A 16,759-nucleotide genomic window follows, 5' to 3' on the forward strand; every position below is an offset into this window, starting at 1 on the left:
TATGAACCAACTTCTATTTACGACTGTTGCTCGTGTCTCCACATGGGAGTTTCAGCCTTGTCGCCGTAGGAGAAATGATAGAACAGTTGCACAATAGGAGCATTGACTCTCTAGATGGTATCTTTACAACCATTTAGAATTGAAGCCAGAAGTGCAAAGAGGAGAATAATAAGACAAAATCATTGGTGGGGCTCCTGGTCATGCTACACAAAAGTTTCATCATCAGACAACAAGGCTGAGCCACAGCTCATTTAACAGAGATAAGATATGGCTGAGCGCACGAATCAAAGATCGCCAACAACCCCACAATGCCTATCACCACGTGATTCCTCCAGTAGAGAATCGGCGTCACCCTAGCCGCGAGCTCGCAACTTTGTATGCAGCTGGGTTTTACATCCACGACGAATCGCCCCTCGCCAACACACATTTCAGCCTTTGGGTTCTCATCGTTTTCATTATACGTTTTGCGCGAACTCGTCTCCATGTAGAGTTCTAGTGGCGCCGGCATTTATTCACCTGGTGTAAGTCTTTTCCTTGTCGATGATGTCGCGAATTGCTTCTGCCATTCACCCGTTCTCCTGATCTCTTGGAGGAGCAGTCCACCAACGCGCATGACAACCATTAGGTTTCCAGCCTATGAGCATGCCTGATGGCTAACCTTCGAGGATCATGATTTTGAAATATCGGGACAATATCGTTCCAAATGAAACAACCCACTGACGAGGGCTTGTCCAGAACAGAATGAACAGCCAGAACCTTGGCCCTGTAGTATACGATCGAGACCGCGAGATGGAAGAACGACACCGAGCTCTACAGCAACGTGAGGAGATGGCCCGTCGGGACCAAGAGAGAGAACGTGAACAGCGCGATAGAGAGCGCGATCGAGATCGAGAGTCCAACGACCGATACCAATCTACACCTCACCATAGCAGCGCCGGCTCCATTCCCATTCACCAGCCGGTCGCGTCGCGGATCTCTGGCGCAATTCATAGTCCCGGTGGACTTCTTGCGAATCACAACGGAAATCCTCAAATTCCCCTCGGTAACCCACCAGGTCCTCCCCTGGCCACCTTCGGAGGGCCACTCCAGAGCGAGCACAGCCGACCGGTCCAACACGGTGGACCAAATAATAGCAATACACAACCACAAATGTTCGCGCCGATGCCGCACGGTGGACCGCCGACATCGACACAAGCTGCTGCCAACAGTGTCGCGGCCGTGTTTGGCGGTCCTTTGCAGCAACAGCCTCCGGAAGGGCAGCGTGGGGGCCAACAGGGCGCGCCGTTCAACCCAGCTGCTGCACCGGCAGCTCATCAGCTTCCTGGGGGAATTACCCAGGGGCAGCAGCCTATTTTAAATGTAAGTCCCACTGCAATACAGTTTCTTTTGCGGCGGGATGTTGTCATTGGAGGGGTACCAACAACCTTCCATGCGCATGTCGCAGCCACCCGCTAAGTTTGCGTTTGCGTTTGCGAGCTGGTGATGCGACAGCGCGGGCCGCTGTTAAACCACCCACAAACCTTTGCCTTACCTTTCTATCCAACCCAACTTCTTCTACCCCTCTTCTTACTTCTCCAAATTCCCTGACGGCTCTCGTGTGAAACATTTACAACTCGTCACATTTTGTTTCCCTAGTGCCCGTTTTCTTGTTCTCGCAGATATCCTCCAACATGGAGCCTCATGCTCTCCTGGCCAGTCTTCCGGCGAACCCAGGCGACCTTGTTGGTATCTTCAACCATGAAGGAGAAGGCATGGCGCTTCTCCATGGACAAGAATCCGGCGTACCTTTATTCTATTTCACTCTCATTGTATAACATATGTTCTACTGGTATCGCTGCGTACATGATTGCTGACTGCTTCTCTTTCCAGGATGCCCTCACCTACCTTGACCAGGTCAAAGTCCAGTTCCATGACCAACCAGACGTCTATAACCGATTCTTGGATATCATGAAAGACTTTAAAAGCCAGGCGTATGTTATTGATTGAGCCGCCACTTTTGTTGTGATCGCAGCTAACACAAGGACAGTATTGACACACCGGGGGTTATCAACCGAGTATCTGAGCTCTTCGCTGGGCATCCAAACCTGATTCAAGGGTTCAACACCTTCTTACCTCCCGGTTATCGTATCGAGTGCGGCGCTGGCAACGATCCGAACACAATACGAGTCACCACACCTATGGGTACCACGGTTCAATCTATCACAGGACGTGGAAACCAGGGCGATGGTCACGGTCCTGCCACAGCTAATCAGCCCTTGTTCCCCGAACGAGGTGGCCAGTGGCAGCAACAGAGACCGCAGCATAGCATCGAGAGCCCGGAGGCACAGTTCAGTACGCCTGTCCAGAATGGTGCAAGCCTCTTTGTTCAAGCTGCAGCCCACAATGCTGCTTTCAACGAGAGCAACAACTCGGGGCAGCGACGTGCTCTGCCCCAGGGCAGCACAGGTCCTGGGGAGGGGCCAAATGCGCGCCAGGCCCTGACACCCACTCCTTCTGGACAAGCTGGAGTAAACGGCAATGCAGCGAATCAGGCAAACATGGAGCGGCGGGGGCCAGTTGAATTCAACCATGCTATCAGCTATGTGAATAAAATCAAGGTAAAAACCATTGCTCATGTCTCAACTTCTTAAAGCGTCAGACGTACTAATCATGGCAAAGAACCGGTTCCAGGACAAGCCTGAGATCTACAAACAATTCCTTGAAATTCTTCAAACCTACCAGCGCGAACAAAAGCCTATCCAGGACGTATATGCACAGGTTACCACCTTGTTCAACTCGGCTCCTGACCTGCTCGAAGATTTCAAACAATTTCTGCCAGAATCAGCTGGACAGGCAAAGCAGACTCCCAGCCGTATGGACGATGGACCCCCATCTGGACCCAATCAGACACCGCAGCCTGCTATGAGAGATGGACAAAAGATGCCTCCTCTAGGTAGCTTTGCGCCTCCTGCTAGCGCTACTAAAGACAACAAGAAGCGACCCCGAGCCGACAAGCAAGCTGCTCAGCCTGCAACCGTTCTTGCAGACGCGACCTTAATTACACGGAATCTCCCTCCTATTGCGAATGGTCACAAGAGGCCTAAACTCAACCATACCAGACAAGGAGGTGACAACTCAGCAGTTGAGCCAACTCTCACGCCGGTTATGCCAGAGCCCTACCCTGCTAAACCCTCCTCGACATCTAGTCAAGAGGAGATTGCCTTCTTTGAACGCGTTAAGAAGTTCCTTAGTAACCGATCTACGATGAACGACTTCTTGAAACTTTGCAATCTCTTCAGTCAGAACATCATCGATCGAAACACATTATTTCACAAGGGCGCGTTGTTCATCGGCGCGAACCCTGACTTGCTGAACTTCTGGAAGACCTTTGTTGGCGTCGATACTCAAGATGTCGTCATCGACAATCGCCCTGCGCCCCCGACAGAGAAGGTGTCTCTCAGCAACTGTCGTGGGTATGGACCTAGTTATCGATTACTTCCCAAGCGAGAGCGCCTCAAACCCTGCAGCGGTCGAGACGAGCTCTGCAACTCTGTTCTCAATGATGAGTGGGCTTCACACCCTACATGGGCGTCGGAGGACAGCGGATTCGTTGCTCATAGGAAGAACCAGTTTGAGGAAGGCCTGCACCGCATCGAGGAAGAGCGCCACGATTATGACTTCAACATTGAAGCTAACATCAAGTGCATCCAACTCCTGGAGCCTATTGCGCAAAATATGCTCGCCATGTCTGCTGCTGAGAGGGAAACATTCCAGATGCCTGTTGCACTTGCTGGACAAAGCACGTCTATCTTCAAGCGAATCTGCAAGAAGATTTATGGTGATCGCGGTATCGATGTTGTTAATGACATGTTCACCCATCCCTTCGACGTGGTGCCTGTCCTACTGGCTCGCATGAAGCAGAAGGATGAGGAGTGGCGGTTCTCCCAGCGGGAATGGGAGAAGGTGTGGCATGCCCAGACTGAGAACATGCATCTCAAGAGTCTGGATCACATGGGCATCCTTGTCAAGCAAAACGATAAGAGGCACTTAACTGCAAAGCACTTGGTCGACGTCATCAAGACAAAGCATGAGGAACAGCGTCGCGAGCGATCGTTGAAGGGTGATGTCCCTCGACATCAGTTCAGCTGGGACTTTAGTGACAAGGATACAATCATTGATCTTCTGCGCCTCATGATGCTGTACAGTTTACATAATGGCCAGCACAGCAGCCAGGAAAAGGAACGCATTCTGGAATTCTTTGAGTCTTTCGTCCCTGCCTTCTTCGATATTCCCGAAGAGAACATCCAGGATAAGCTTCCCAAGATGCAGCCCGATTCTGGCGAGGACGAGGTGGAGGATCACACGCCTGCAGAGCTGACCAATGGTCGCAGCCGACGTAACGGTCGAAAAGGAGATCTACTTAGAGGAGTTCTTGATCCTGGCCGTAACGGTAGCAAACCCCGCGGGCACAAGGAAGACAGCACCCCTGGAAGCAAAGAGACGACGCCTGATGTTACTTCGGCGAACGAAGAGGAGATGCCCGATGCTTCCGATGACGTTGCCAACACTGACGTTTCCAACGAACGCTGGATCCCCAATATCCCCAAACCCGTTGTTGTTGGTCAGAGCGAAGAGCTCCTGAACACTGAAGGCGAGTTGAAGGCCGATGGATTCTTCACACGACCATGGTACAACTTCTTCTGCAACCAGACCTTGTTTGTCTTCTTCAGCATCTTCCAAACTCTATATCGACGTCTCCAAGATCTCAAAGAGGCAAAGGAGGTTGTGGCTAAGGAGGTCGAGCGCCTCAATAAACAGAAGCCTGCTCGGGATATTGGGTTTACTGAGAACCACATGAAGTTCTTTGACACCAACGATGACCCAGACAGTTATTGGCCGAAGACCCTTGAGCTCATTGAGGAGTATATTTCTGGTGACGTTGACGAGAGTCGATACCAGGATGTGATGCGACACTATTACCTCAAGACTGGATGGAAGGTGTACACAATCCAGGACCTGCTCAAGACCCTCTGCCGTCTGGCTCTTACTTGTAGTAGCACAGACGTCAAGGAGAAGACTCCTGACCTCATTGCTCAGTACCAGGCCAACCGTGAGCGAGAGGAAACAAGTTACCAGACAGAGATTAGCGCCCGAAAGTTCGCTGAGAAATGTGTTAAGGATGGTGATATCTTCGTGATATGCTGGGTAAGTTCGGGTCACCTTGACATTTTCAAACGTCAGACCTCTAACAAGATCACAGTTCCCCTCCAAGTCTGAGGCGACCGTGCGATGGCTTCAACGCGAAGAAACAACCTTCTACATGGACGAGATGCAACTCCGTGAGCGCTGGCAGTATTACATCTCATCCTTTATTCGCGTTGAGCCCACCGAGGGAGTACCTAGATCGAAGCTCCAGAAGGTCGTGCTCTCTCGTAACCTTCCCTCACCCGACGCCGATGCAGACGAGGATTCAATTCCTAAGGCCGTCTCGTATAAGGAGAACCTGACCATTAGTATTTGTCTTAAGAGTTCAAAGATGATATGGGCTCCGGGAACTTCTGAATACGTCGTATATGATCAAGGCCCTAAGTCGGCAGAACAGCGTGAACGTCGCGACAAGTTCATCCGCGCCCTTAGCGCCCATCGAGAGAACAAGCTTCTCGAGAAGTGGGTGCACAATCCTGCATGGACCAAGGACCTGAGTCCAGAGGAGGTTCAAGAGCAAAATAAGAACTTCCGCAAGTGGATGGACGACGGTGTCGTTCCGCCCAGCGCTGCTGAAGACGTGGAGATGGATTAGCCCTCTAACTCTCGCCAGCAGCAGGAGCAGGGACGAAAGCGTAACAGAGAAGCTGCGCCTACAAAGCCTGCAGCGACCGTCTCGAAACCAAACGGTAAGGGGTCACGAAAGAGGCCTGCGGACTCGCTCGTTTCTGCTCCGCCAAACAGAAAGACAAGATACAGTCCTCGCATTACAAGGGCACGATCTGGTAGCGACGAGTCGCGCAAGGAGGGGGGCGGATAACTTTTAAAGGAAATAAATGGGGATGGTGTGCTTGTATGGAACTCATCAGCGGTTTGGTTGTTTTTGGTTTTTAACCTTTCCTCTATCATTTTTGTTTTTAGTCATTCAAAAGGCGACAGGAAATTTGCAGCCGGAAGGCTTGCACGCACGTCAGTTTTCCTATTATAGCGAAAGTTGATATGATCTTTGAGGAGTTTTAGAGCTCCTTTGGCCTGTACTCTAGAAACTATATAAGCAAGCACGTCATGATTGATATCAGTATCGAAATTGTGCAGCTAACGTCATCTTATCAAAAGTCAAGTCTTGAGTTGGTCTCCTGTGAATTACAAATGGCATTTATATCTCTTCCTAAATGGCTATGTAAGGGTATACCGTTGGAGCAGTCAGATATCGTAGGCCATATCAAAGTGCGTCAGATACAGCAAGACAAAACTTTTCGTTCCATAGCACCACAGCCTGTTTAATGTGTCATCTAAATCGTCAATTATCCCAGTCGCCCATTTTATTGCAGGTTCTCGATAACCATAGCAGAAGCACCACCACCACCGTTGCAGATACCAACGGCACCAATCTTGGCCTTCTTCTCCTTGAGGACGGAGGTAAGGGTGGTGACAATACGGGCACCAGAGCATCCAAGAGGGTGACCGATGGCAACGGAACCACCGTAGACGTTGACCTGGTCAGGGTTAAGACCAAGGAGCTTCATGTTGGCGAGCGCAACGGCGGAGAAGGCCTCGTTGATCTCGTAGTACTCGACCTGGTCGGCGGTCAAACCAGCGTGCTTGATGGCTTTGGGAATGGCCAGAGCAGGGGCAATGGTAAAACGCTCAGGCTCACGCTCAGCATCACCCCAACCAAGGATCTTAGCAACAGGCTTAAGGTTGAGCTCCTTGAGCTTAGCCTCGGAGACGAGGACAACAGCGGCGGCACCATCGTTGATGGGAGCAGCGTTAGGGGCAGTGACAGTACCATCGGGCTTGAAAGCAGGGCGCACAGCCTTGAGCTTGTCGACATTCAGGTTCTTGACCTCGTCGTCGCGCTCAACCTTGATAGCGGGCTTGCCACGGCCACCAGGGACCTCAACGGGGACGATCTCAGTGAAAAGACCGGCCTCAGTGGCAGCCTGGGCCTTCTTGTATGAGTTGATGGCGTACTCGTCCTGAGCCTCGCGGGTGAGCTCATGGTCCTGAACGCAAAGCTCAGCAGAGATACCCATGTGGTCCTTCTTGAAAGAGTCGGTCAAACCGTCCTTGAGGACACCGTCGACGAGAGTCTGATCGCCGTACTTGGCGCCGTTTCGGAGGTTGGGGAGGTAGTGAGGAGTGTTGGACATGGACTCGGTTCCACCAGCAACGACAATGTCGGAGGTGCCGAGCATAATGTTTTGAGCACCAAGGATGATGGCCTTGAGCGAAGAAGCGCAGACCTTGTTCACAGTCGTGGCGATGACAGTCTGGGGAAGGCCTGCACCGAGAGCACATTGACGGGCAGGGCCCTGTCCAACGCTGGAGGCAAATCATGTCAGCAACGAAGTCGCAGTTAACTCAATTTTCGAGATCATGATGGCGGGGTAGAGAAAACAAAAGACCTACCCAGCGGAGAGGACATTGCCAAAAAAGACCTCGTCGACATCCTCAGGCTTGATACCTGCGCGCTCGACAGCTCCTGTAGACAATCGTTAGTATCCGGAAGGTTCTTTTTTTTTGTTCGTCGTTGTAACATTTGGTCTTACCCTTAATGGCGACAGCTCCCAGTTGAACGGCGGTCTGGCTCGACAAAGAGCTATGTTGATATTAGCCACTGCACAACAAAGATCTAGCAAATGCTCATACTAACCCGAGGAACGAGCCGATGGGCGTACGAGCCGTAGAGACGATATAGACAGGAGGAAGGTTGGCCATTTTGGAAGAATTGATGTGTTATGATGGAAGATGACAAAAAATCAGGAGATCGTCGGCGGAGAGCTTAGTTTATAGATTGATAAATCAGCAAGGGGACGAGATGGACAGTGGAGCGGAAACCGGCGGTAATTTTGTTGAGGGACGGGAGTAGCGAATCTTAGGGACAGCTTGAGCTACCTGATTAATTTACATACAAGCGAACAGCACTTTCCTTCCAATGATCTAGCTTGAGAGGCTAACATTGGGTAAGGCAGGAAGTGAGCAATAGAGAGGCCCCTCTTACCCGTGGTTGAGGTGCCATTGCCCTCGAATTCGGGATCCGTTCAGCGGGAAATGGAGGCTTTGGAGGGGCACGGCTCTTGCGAATACGCCGCCGCGCCGCTGTCGGCAGGAACCCCCCTGTCAATTTCCGGCCCCACTTGTACCTGCCTCAGTCTTCCCGCCTTGACTTCCATTTGCTCTTCATGAATGATCGAGTGCACGTGACATCAAAAAAGTTGGCGACAGAATAGAGCTTCGCGCGCGAAGTCAGGCCCAGACAGGGAGCTTTAGTGACAAGATTGACGATCAGAGAAACCGAATTCTCACGTCGCCAATTGTTTGCGCATACAGAAACACGCATTTGCGCATCTATTCTATTCACAGCGACGATGGATGATCTTTACGACGAGTAAGTATCTTGTTCTTTCGTCGCGTTTCGAGCTTGACAATTTGACGGCGCGCTGACTTATCGCGACAGGTTCGGTAACTTCATTGGCGAGGAGGCCGAGTCGGAGGAGGGCTCGGAGGTTGGCGTTGGTGCGGATGACTATACTTACGATGACGAGCCGGATGAGGCTCCTGGTGTGACAGGCCAGGAGCTCATGGAGATTGACGGTACGAGCCCGGGACCCAGGCTACAAACATATACTAATTCATGGGTTGGCAGATGGCCCATCAAATGCGATTATCCTCCACGAAGATAAACAGTACTATCCAACCGCCGAACAGGTATACGGCGCCGATGTCGAGACTCGTGTCGAAGAGGAGGATGCCCAGCCTCTATCCCAGCCCATCATCGCCCCCATCGAGCAGAAGAAGTTCAATATCGAGGAAGCCGACCTTCCACCCGTTTTCTTCGACCGCGAGTTCATGACAGACTTGATGAACTTCCCAGAACAAACGCGAAACGTAGCTTTAGCCGGACATTTGCACCATGGAAAGACTGCGTTCATGGACATGTTGGTACTCGAGACACACGACATCACAGATCGACTTGAACGAAGAGTGGGCAAGAACCGAGATGAGCAATTGAGATATACGGACGTACATATCTTGGAGAGGGAAAGGGGGCTATCTATCAAAGCTGCGCCAATGAGTTTGGTACTACCCAGTACCAAGGGCAAGTCGCACCTCGTCAATCTGATCGATACTCCTGGTCATGTTAACTTTGTCGATGAGGTGGCTGCCTCGTTCCGTTTGGTTGACGGCGTCTGTTTGGTGGTGGATGTGGTCGAGGGAGTTCAGATCAATACGGAGCAGATCATCAAGCACGCCGTTCTCGAGGACATCCCCCTGACGCTCATTATCAACAAAATGGACCGCCTCATCCTTGAGCTGAAGCTGCCACCCAAGGACGCATACTTCAAGCTCAAGCACGTTGTCGAGGAGGTCAACACGATTATCACAAACACAGCTCCTACCAAGGCCGCATCCAAGAGGATAAGTCCTGAGAAGGGCAATGTCCTATTCGCCTGCACAGATATGGGCTGGTGTTTCACGTTACCGAGCTTCGCCAAGATGTATACAGAGACGTTTGGAGATATCAACGTGGACGAGTTTGCGAAGCGGTTATGGGGGGACATTTACTATAACCCCAAGAAGCGAAACTTCTCACGAAAACCTCTGGATGAGCGCTCAGCACGATCGTTCGTTCACTTCATCCTCGAGCCCATCTACAAACTCTTTACACACTCGATCAGTGACAGTCCAGAAGAGCTGCGGCCAGTGTTGGCCTCGTTGGGCATTGAGCTCAAGCCCTCACAATATAAGGCTGATGCGAAGGTGCTTCTGAAGCTGGTATGCGAGCAGTTCTTCGGTCCATCAACAGGCTTTGTGGATATGATTGTTAAGCACATACCAACTCCCATCGAGACAGCTGAGCGATTACTTGAGCGATATTACACCGGCCCGTTGGACTCGAAGGTCGCTGCCTCCATGAAGGCTTGCGACCAGGGCGGCCCGTTGGTTGTTCATATCACCAAGCTCTTCAACACAGCCGATGCCAAGAGCTTTCACTCCTTCGGTCGTGTACTGAGCGGCACAGTTCGACCAGGTATGCAGGTACGCGTTCTTGGTGAAGGCTACTCCTTGGACGACGAGGAAGATATGGCTATGGCCAATATTTCAGAAGTGTTCATCGGCGAAACAAGATACAACATCCCTACCGACGGCGTGCCAGCCGGTAACCTTGTGTTACTTAGCGGCGTCGACAACTCCATTGTCAAGTCCGCTACGATCATCCCTCCCAAACTAGAAGATGACGAAGACGCCTATATCTTCCGGCCTATCACACATTTCACAGAGTCTGTCCTTAAGGTTGCCGCCGAGCCTATCAACCCCTCCGAACTCCCCAAGATGCTTGATGGACTAAGGAGGATTCAAAAATCGTACCCCCTCATCAAGACTAAGGTCGAAGAATCAGGAGAGCATGTTGTTCTAGGAACCGGAGAGTTGTACATGGATTGTGTGCTGCACGACCTTCGTCGTCTGTATGCTGACATGGATATCAAGGTTTCTGACCCGGTTACGCGGTTTTGTGAGACTGTTGTCGAGACATCGGCGACAAAATGCTATGCTATCACCCCAAACAAGAAGAACAAGATCACCATGGTTGCCGAGCAGTTGGAGAAGGGGATCTCCAGCGATATTGAGAGTGGTGCTGTACGCATCCGCGATCCCATTCGCAAAACTGCCAAGTTCTTCGAAGAGAAGCATGGCTGGGATAAGCTGGCTGCTCGCAGTATTTGGGCCTTCGGTCCCGAGGATACAGGACCCAACATCCTTCAAGACGATACTCTTCCCACTGAGGTAAGTTTAAGCCCTGTTATGTCGCTTATGTTAATCGCAGCGGTGCCCTATTGCATGAGCAAGGCTAATATAAAGTTCAGGTGGACAAGAAAACACTCAATGCTGTCAAAGAGTCTATTCGACAAGGATTCAGCTGGGCTACCCGCGAGGGACCCCTGTGCGAAGAACGTAAGCATACTCTTTCATTTTGTATCTGGGCCACAATCTATTGCCCAGTGGCTCGTTTTAAGGAAACGTTGTATCAACAGTATGGGGCACGTCCTTCAAGTGAAGAGTGGGCTTTGTATGTTTCATTATCAGCAGTTACCATTGGCAGTGGACCTCGACAGCAACAGAGACAAGGTAGTTCCTTGTGGAGTTTCCATGAACTCTCCACCTCTGTCTCCCATCGCCTTTCGCTGGCTAATATGCGGCTGGCAAATACTTGGCAGTCTCCAAACGTGGATTCTTGCAGAATGTCGATGGGACCACCTGTTTCCACTGTGCCAGGGATTTTGTTCTGAATGGCATCGCGGACAGAGCCGCTTGACCGCTCCCGTTCTGCCAGGAACAAATGGAAAAGCATATCCGACGATCCCTTGGCCCCCTGACAACGGATAGCTTATCCTCTGGGCCCCTGCAAGGATATACACATCCAAATCAGGACCAATAGTGAACGCGTTATTCAAAACAGATACTGACATGAGGCAACAGCGATACGAAACACAAAGTTCAAGGTTACAGATGTGCTACTAGCCAACGAGGCCATCTTTCGTGGAGGCGGCCAAATCATCCCCACCTCTCGACGAGCGTGTTATTCCTCATTCCTCATGGCATCGCCCCGCCTCATGGAGCCTGTCTACTCAGTCTCTGTAACGGGCCCTGAGGACTCATACATGGAGGTCTACAATGTGCTCTCGCGGCGTCGCGGACACGTTTTGTCAGATGGTCCCGTTGCTGGTACGCCGCTGTATCGCGTCAACGGTCTGCTGCCTGTCATTGACAGTTTCGGCTTCGAAACCGACCTGCGGATCAAGACGCAGGGCAGTTCGATGGTCAGTCTTGTGTTTGATAGCTGGAGCATCGTGCCTGGTGATCCCCTTGATCGCGAGCAGATCATTCGTCCGCTCCAGCCTGCTTCTGCACAGGCAACTGCCCGCGACTTTGTTCTCAAGACACGAAGACGCAAGGGCCTAAGCGAGGACGTTAGTGTCAAGACGTTCCTTGAGCCCGAGTTCTACCAAAGCCTGATGGAGAGTGGGATGCTTGGAGAGATCTAAACATTTGCAATCTGTGGATGAGCAACGGGCCGGATATTCCGGGAGGGTCTTTGAGGGTCCAACATGAGGAGCAGGGGCTGCACGAACGACTCCCTTAAAGATCTTGGAGTAGTTGAGCCCCGTTGGCTGACCCTTTGTTTGATGGAGATAGCCACCTGCATTTTGTTAAAAACGAATTTGGTAGCAAGGATGAGATGGAAGATCAGTGGCGCACTTGCGGAACCGTAGAAGACAAGCAGGTCAACGGCGGGAAGGTTTCATATAGACCAGCATAAACAGGGAACAATAATCAGAAATCAAGGCCAGGTGTTGAGGTTCTTTGACTTTTGCCTACTCCCAATTCTGTCGTATAAAATAAGTTCCTGTAGAGTTGGCCATTCTAATGCTGTTCTGGTTAGGCCACACGTTCCTTGTCAACGACAATGGAGCCTGTTTGTTGACAGGACCTTTTTCAAGATACCGACGATGGTGCTAGGGGATTTATCCTTGAGCTTTACCGCGCGGGACTGTAGCGTCATGGTTATACTTTACGACAGATCGCGCACCAGATAATTAGAGCTAGTGTTAATAACATTCAGGATTTGGACTGGTTTCGCAGTTGGTTCACTAGACAGTTCATCCAGAAGCTTGCAGTCCTGTTAATACATACATAAAACAAAGGTCAAAGCAACAGTGAAGATGGTGGAGTTTGAAAGGGCGCTTCGTGGAAGCTTCCACGGGACGATTAACCGGTGATCTCAACGGGTCTTTCTAGAAACCCTTGCCCGTTCAGGGACCACGGTTCGAACCTCATGGCAAGCAAGTGAATGACGAAGCGGTTGATAAGCATCGTGACAGGGATTATTGACAGGACACAAGGTTTGCTAGGGTGCCGGGAACGATGGGCATGAGCCCATCTGCCAGGCACATCCATAACCCATCTCGGTGAAGGCTTGAGGGTTAAAGCCATAACCTGAAGGTGTAACATTAGCCTGGGGGTGTTGGACGAGCGATATCATTCATGGCTATTCAGCAATTAAGTCTAAAACTCCCCATTGGCTGTAGAGAGAGTAATCCCAAGACACTGGTGGCTTATCCCCACGTCACGAGGAGGTAGGAAATGTGGGATAGCAAGTGGTGTCTGAGAACATGCAAGACAATTGATGGTTGCGGACAAATACATCCCATCATGTTTACCTTGACGATCGCCACTGAGGAAAATACAAGTCTCTTTTGCAACGTCGAGGGCGGACCAATCCCGAGATTCGTATCGAACCGGGGGGATCGCGTCGCGGGAGTTGCAAGATCGGGGGATCGTCACGCAGACGCAAGGCAAGGTTGCTTTCCCCCAAACATATCATTTGAGACCGTCCAAGCGAAATGCAACTGTGATCCCTGGGCGTCCACAAAACCGCAAACACACTGGGGGAGCGGGGGTCGACCCCTGAAGGATAGTGATATGGATGAAGTCTCCAAGACAAAAGCTCCTGGAGGCTGGAGCTAGGGGCGTGACTACGGCGCTGTATGATTTCGAGGACAGACTGATCGATGAGTTGAGTACCGTGAGGCTTGACCGATTTGGTATATGATATGATTATGTGTGGCGGCAAGTCTAAATCCCCAGTTCTTTTAGACCTGCCAAACGGGAGCTACTAGTCTTGGCAGGACATGCCACGAAAGGAGAAATCGCACAAAAGAGACAGCTCTTGATAGTGCCCTATGAGAGACGACCTTGCCTCTTGGCTATGAAAAGGGCCGACAGAGTCAAGCATGACGTCTCGTGGCGGTAGGTTCCGTTCCATAGCCTACAGTGCCTTTCAAGGCAAGGCCTTCACTGAAGTGACCATGAACCATGAGGGAGCCCAGACTCAGTCAGGTCAGGGACGTTTGGATTTGCGGCGACCCGAAGTGGGGGACGTTGGGACGTCTCCACGAGTAGCATGCTGATATAGGGCGCTACTTGGTATGGTACGACGATGATTCCCAAAACGGAAAGCTAATCGTGGAATCTGGTCGACGTCGGCTTTTATGCACGAGAGGATAGAGAATAAACAGAGAGGCTCATGAACGAAGGAAGTTGAAGGAGTCGACATATATCTTTGATTGTGAATATGTGCGTATGTATTCATCCAGCAAGGCAAATGCACACGCGTTTATTGCAGCCCAACCATGTGTTGTGTATCAAACTAAAAATTAGCTCGACGTGACACCGGTGACATTCTCGATACTCCTAGAATACCAGGTTCCAATAGTCCGATATATTGGAATGCCCACTCGTTGCGATGTTGCACTTGGACTGGAGGAAGGTTTCTCATGAGTAGCGTGAGTTGCTTGTTCGTGGTAGCTGAACCTTATTTAGATGAGAATATCCTTGATAGAACCCCCTTGTCATTGCTCTCCAATCAAGAATCGCTCTTTTCCCCAGCGCTCTCTCATTACCAGTTCAACGGTACAGTCTATCCAGACTACCCCAACTTGAATGCCGAGATTCAAGACATGGGAAGGTCACCAAGGTGGTATTTTCGCTCTGCCATTCGGCTTCGGAACGAGAATGATCGTGTTCCGCATCCTTCGTATTGGTCACTTATCTATGTTGTAGTGACATTAACCGATGGTGCGCACCAGAAGATCAGCGAGCTGAATCCCTGTGATATGTAATGAAGCCTTCTAAAAGAGTGTGGCCTTCAAAAATAGAAACGATGTCATGACTAAGCGCAAGTTTCCAACATCTTGTCCAGTACTCCTTTCAGAGTGTCGTTCTCTAAAGCTGCAGCAACTCGTTCCTTATCGCCTAATTGTTTGTTGACTTGATCATCTTGGTTGTGGCTGTTCTCTTTGCAGGTGACATCCACACGGTAGTTGGGCGGCAGTGCCTGCTCCAGTCTCACCCGAACTCCCAGCCCGATAACGGTGGCTAGCGAGCAGTGGGTGATGGTAGGCGTGATCTCCACAACCACCTGGACGATGGTATTAGGGTCAGGAACACCCATAGAAGGAGATGGAGTAATGTGAATATCAGAGAGGTTAATCACTGACAATTGGCCGAGTGATACCGGGTGCTCTGGATCCGAGATTGTTGAGATCAGATCTGTCCAAACGTTAGTGCCATGTCTTGTTAAACGTGGGTATGTACTCGAGTCACTTGAAACCCTCACGACGAGCCCCAGGCCCCAGCGTAAAGGCACACGAAGATACTGGAGTGGCAAATTCACCAACGAAATGACTCAGGTGAAATGGAGAAGGATCATACCATAAATTTCTTGCTCGTCAATAGCTTCGGATGAGAACTCATCCTGCCAGTCGTTCATTCGGGGCCATATGGCCGGACCTTGACCGAAAGGCCCTGAAAGATACGATGGCTTCGCGAAGATGATATCGTCGTATTTGGAATCCGGACCCCGACGCGGCTCAGCCTTCTTCTGCCGGGTAGGCAGCTGAGACGCACTCAGGATAGTTGGGTTCGCGTTATCCAAGGTTGCCATTGCGATGCAGAACTTGGACCAACTCAATATGCAGGGATCTCAGATTCAGATGGCCAAGGCTTTGAGGCTATTTGGGATGAGGTGACGCGGCAAGGGAGAGAGCAATGGGTCGTCAAATACAGGATATGCAGGAGATGAGATGGTGGAGATGGTGGCAGGTGCAGAATGTGCTATGCTAATTTTGAAGGCTTAAGCAATTCGTCGTTATTAATGGGCAAGGTTGTTTGTTGTATGGGGAAGGGATTTGATGATTTGAAGTTCAAAGTGGGAGGGGTAGCAAGTACAAAGTACAGTAGGAGTTACTAAGCGCCACATCTGATAAGCCTCGCAAATTGGGGAGGCGCAGCATGGTCCATCGCCAACTAAATTTGACGACCAATTAATGCTTCACTTCTATCTTTGGCTGCAGTGATCAACACTCGGTAGATGAACACGGATAGGAGAGATGATCATGTCATCAAAACTTGGCGTACAAATGCATTCATGCACACGCAAATTTCTTGAATTTCGTGGTGTTTGTTGGAAGGTCACTCATCATCAGATACAGGGGTCAAAACATTGGACACACAACGGTAGCGAATAAGCGGTAAAAGCCTTGTCGCCTCGCACTTGGCTACGAGTCAAACACTGCAAAGAAGGCTGGCGGTGTGAGCTGACAATAGCAATTTCCACACAAACTAATAAGATATAGCCTCCACTACCTTAAAAAAGGTCCTGTCATGGCATGGCATGGCTCTTGACAGGTCCCGTCCGTTTTAGGGGGTGAGGCTGCGGGCCCAGTCGCCAGTCCAGGGAGTGCCGGCCGAGTGAGTTGAACACTCGAGTGCGTGATTCTGGAAACTCGGTGGAAGGGTCTCCCATCCTTGCAAGGAACGCGCTTGGAAGCCGCTCAGAAGCGCTGTCCCTGTTGCGATTGGGCGACGGATCATGGGCATGGCGTGCGTGCGTGTCCCTGAAGTCTGAGCACGAAGGATCGGGGCGCGCGATCTCTCCCCCAATATCGGAGGTGTTTTCTAGAACAGGGTAGCCTCATCGACTTCCACGAGATGAAGGAAAGATTCACCA

At 50.9% G+C, this 16,759-nt stretch overlaps 5 protein-coding genes across 9 annotated transcripts; 3 read left to right on the plus strand and 2 right to left on the minus strand.

Moving 5' to 3' along the window:
• Positions 1-385: 385 nt before the first annotated feature.
• FVEG_03793 (hypothetical protein) lies at positions 386-6,339 on the plus strand. Of its 3 annotated transcripts, none has more exons than XM_018891428.1 (6): positions 386-521; positions 736-1,359; positions 1,870-1,970; positions 2,027-2,597; positions 2,659-5,184; positions 5,240-6,339. In XM_018891428.1, the coding sequence occupies exons 2-6, from the start codon at positions 742-744 to the stop codon at positions 5,777-5,779; spliced, it is 4,356 nt and encodes a 1,451-aa protein (XP_018747939.1). In that variant the 5' UTR covers positions 386-521; positions 736-741; the 3' UTR covers positions 5,780-6,339. The 3 variants fall into 3 exon arrangements, with proteins under 3 accessions (XP_018747939.1, XP_018747940.1, XP_018747941.1); XM_018891429.1 differs by having other exon boundaries at positions 741-1,359; positions 5,240-6,310; XM_018891430.1 differs by lacking the exons at positions 386-521; positions 736-1,359 and adding an exon at positions 1,561-1,808 and having other exon boundaries at positions 5,240-6,310.
• Positions 6,224-8,445, minus strand: FVEG_03792 (acetyl-CoA C-acetyltransferase). Of its 3 annotated transcripts, XM_018891425.1 has the most exons (4): positions 7,841-8,445; positions 7,737-7,786; positions 7,597-7,669; positions 6,224-7,509 (listed from the first exon to the last, which is right to left on the minus strand). In XM_018891425.1, exons 1-4 carry the CDS (start codon positions 7,903-7,905, stop codon positions 6,507-6,509), a joined length of 1,191 nt encoding a protein of 396 aa, XP_018747936.1. In that variant the 5' UTR covers positions 7,906-8,445; the 3' UTR covers positions 6,224-6,506. The 3 variants fall into 3 exon arrangements, with proteins under 3 accessions (XP_018747936.1, XP_018747937.1, XP_018747938.1); XM_018891426.1 differs by having other exon boundaries at positions 6,224-7,669; XM_018891427.1 differs by lacking the exons at positions 7,737-7,786; positions 7,841-8,445 and having other exon boundaries at positions 7,597-7,710.
• FVEG_03791 (elongation factor 2) lies at positions 8,347-12,588 on the plus strand. The gene is made up of 5 exons (XM_018891424.1): positions 8,347-8,575; positions 8,645-8,781; positions 8,834-10,974; positions 11,055-11,142; positions 11,668-12,588. Exons 1-5 carry the CDS (start codon positions 8,556-8,558, stop codon positions 12,231-12,233), a joined length of 2,952 nt encoding a protein of 983 aa, XP_018747935.1. The 5' UTR covers positions 8,347-8,555; the 3' UTR covers positions 12,234-12,588.
• Positions 12,589-12,747: 159 nt separating this feature from the next.
• FVEG_03790 (hypothetical protein) lies at positions 12,748-15,948 on the minus strand. Its single transcript, XM_018891423.1, has 2 exons — positions 15,463-15,948; positions 12,748-15,300 (listed from the first exon to the last, which is right to left on the minus strand). Exons 1-2 carry the CDS (start codon positions 15,692-15,694, stop codon positions 14,921-14,923), a joined length of 612 nt encoding a protein of 203 aa, XP_018747933.1. The 5' UTR covers positions 15,695-15,948; the 3' UTR covers positions 12,748-14,920.
• On the plus strand, positions 13,676-13,801 carry FVEG_15338 (hypothetical protein; the record flags this gene model as incomplete). The annotated part of the gene is made up of 1 exon (XM_018904459.1): positions 13,676-13,801. The coding sequence occupies one exon, from the start codon at positions 13,676-13,678 to the stop codon at positions 13,799-13,801; it is 126 nt and encodes a 41-aa protein (XP_018747934.1).
• Positions 15,949-16,759: the final 811 nt, after the last annotated feature.

This window comes from Fusarium verticillioides, chromosome 2 (genome assembly GCF_000149555.1).
Source record: "Fusarium verticillioides 7600 chromosome 2, whole genome shotgun sequence".
In the NCBI taxonomy this organism is placed as follows: Eukaryota; Fungi; Ascomycota; class Sordariomycetes; order Hypocreales; family Nectriaceae; genus Fusarium; species Fusarium verticillioides.

Coding starts and splice junctions, on each gene's coding strand:
- FVEG_03793 (XM_018891428.1), top strand. CDS start 742: ATGAACAGCCAGAACCTTGGCCCTGTAGTATACGATCGAGACCGCGAG. Junction 1,971..2,026: donor AAAGACTTTAAAAGCCAGGC/GTATGTTATTGA, acceptor ACACAAGGACAG/TATTGACACACCGGGGGTTA. Junction 5,185..5,239: donor ATATCTTCGTGATATGCTGG/GTAAGTTCGGGT, acceptor ACAAGATCACAG/TTCCCCTCCAAGTCTGAGGC.
- FVEG_03792 (XM_018891425.1), bottom strand. CDS start 7,905: ATGGCCAACCTTCCTCCTGTCTATATCGTCTCTACGGCTCGTACGCCC. Junction 7,787..7,840: donor CCCATCGGCTCGTTCCTCGG/GTTAGTATGAGC, acceptor ATATCAACATAG/CTCTTTGTCGAGCCAGACCG. Junction 7,510..7,596: donor GGCAATGTCCTCTCCGCTGG/GTAGGTCTTTTG, acceptor ATTTGCCTCCAG/CGTTGGACAGGGCCCTGCCC.
- FVEG_03791 (XM_018891424.1), top strand. CDS start 8,556: ATGGATGATCTTTACGACGA. Junction 8,576..8,644: donor ATGGATGATCTTTACGACGA/GTAAGTATCTTG, acceptor TTATCGCGACAG/GTTCGGTAACTTCATTGGCG. Junction 10,975..11,054: donor ACGATACTCTTCCCACTGAG/GTAAGTTTAAGC, acceptor TATAAAGTTCAG/GTGGACAAGAAAACACTCAA.
- FVEG_03790 (XM_018891423.1), bottom strand. CDS start 15,694: ATGGCAACCTTGGATAACGCGAACCCAACTATCCTGAGTGCGTCTCAG. Junction 15,301..15,462: donor TGACGAGCAAGAAATTTATG/GTATGATCCTTC, acceptor ACGTTTGGACAG/ATCTGATCTCAACAATCTCG.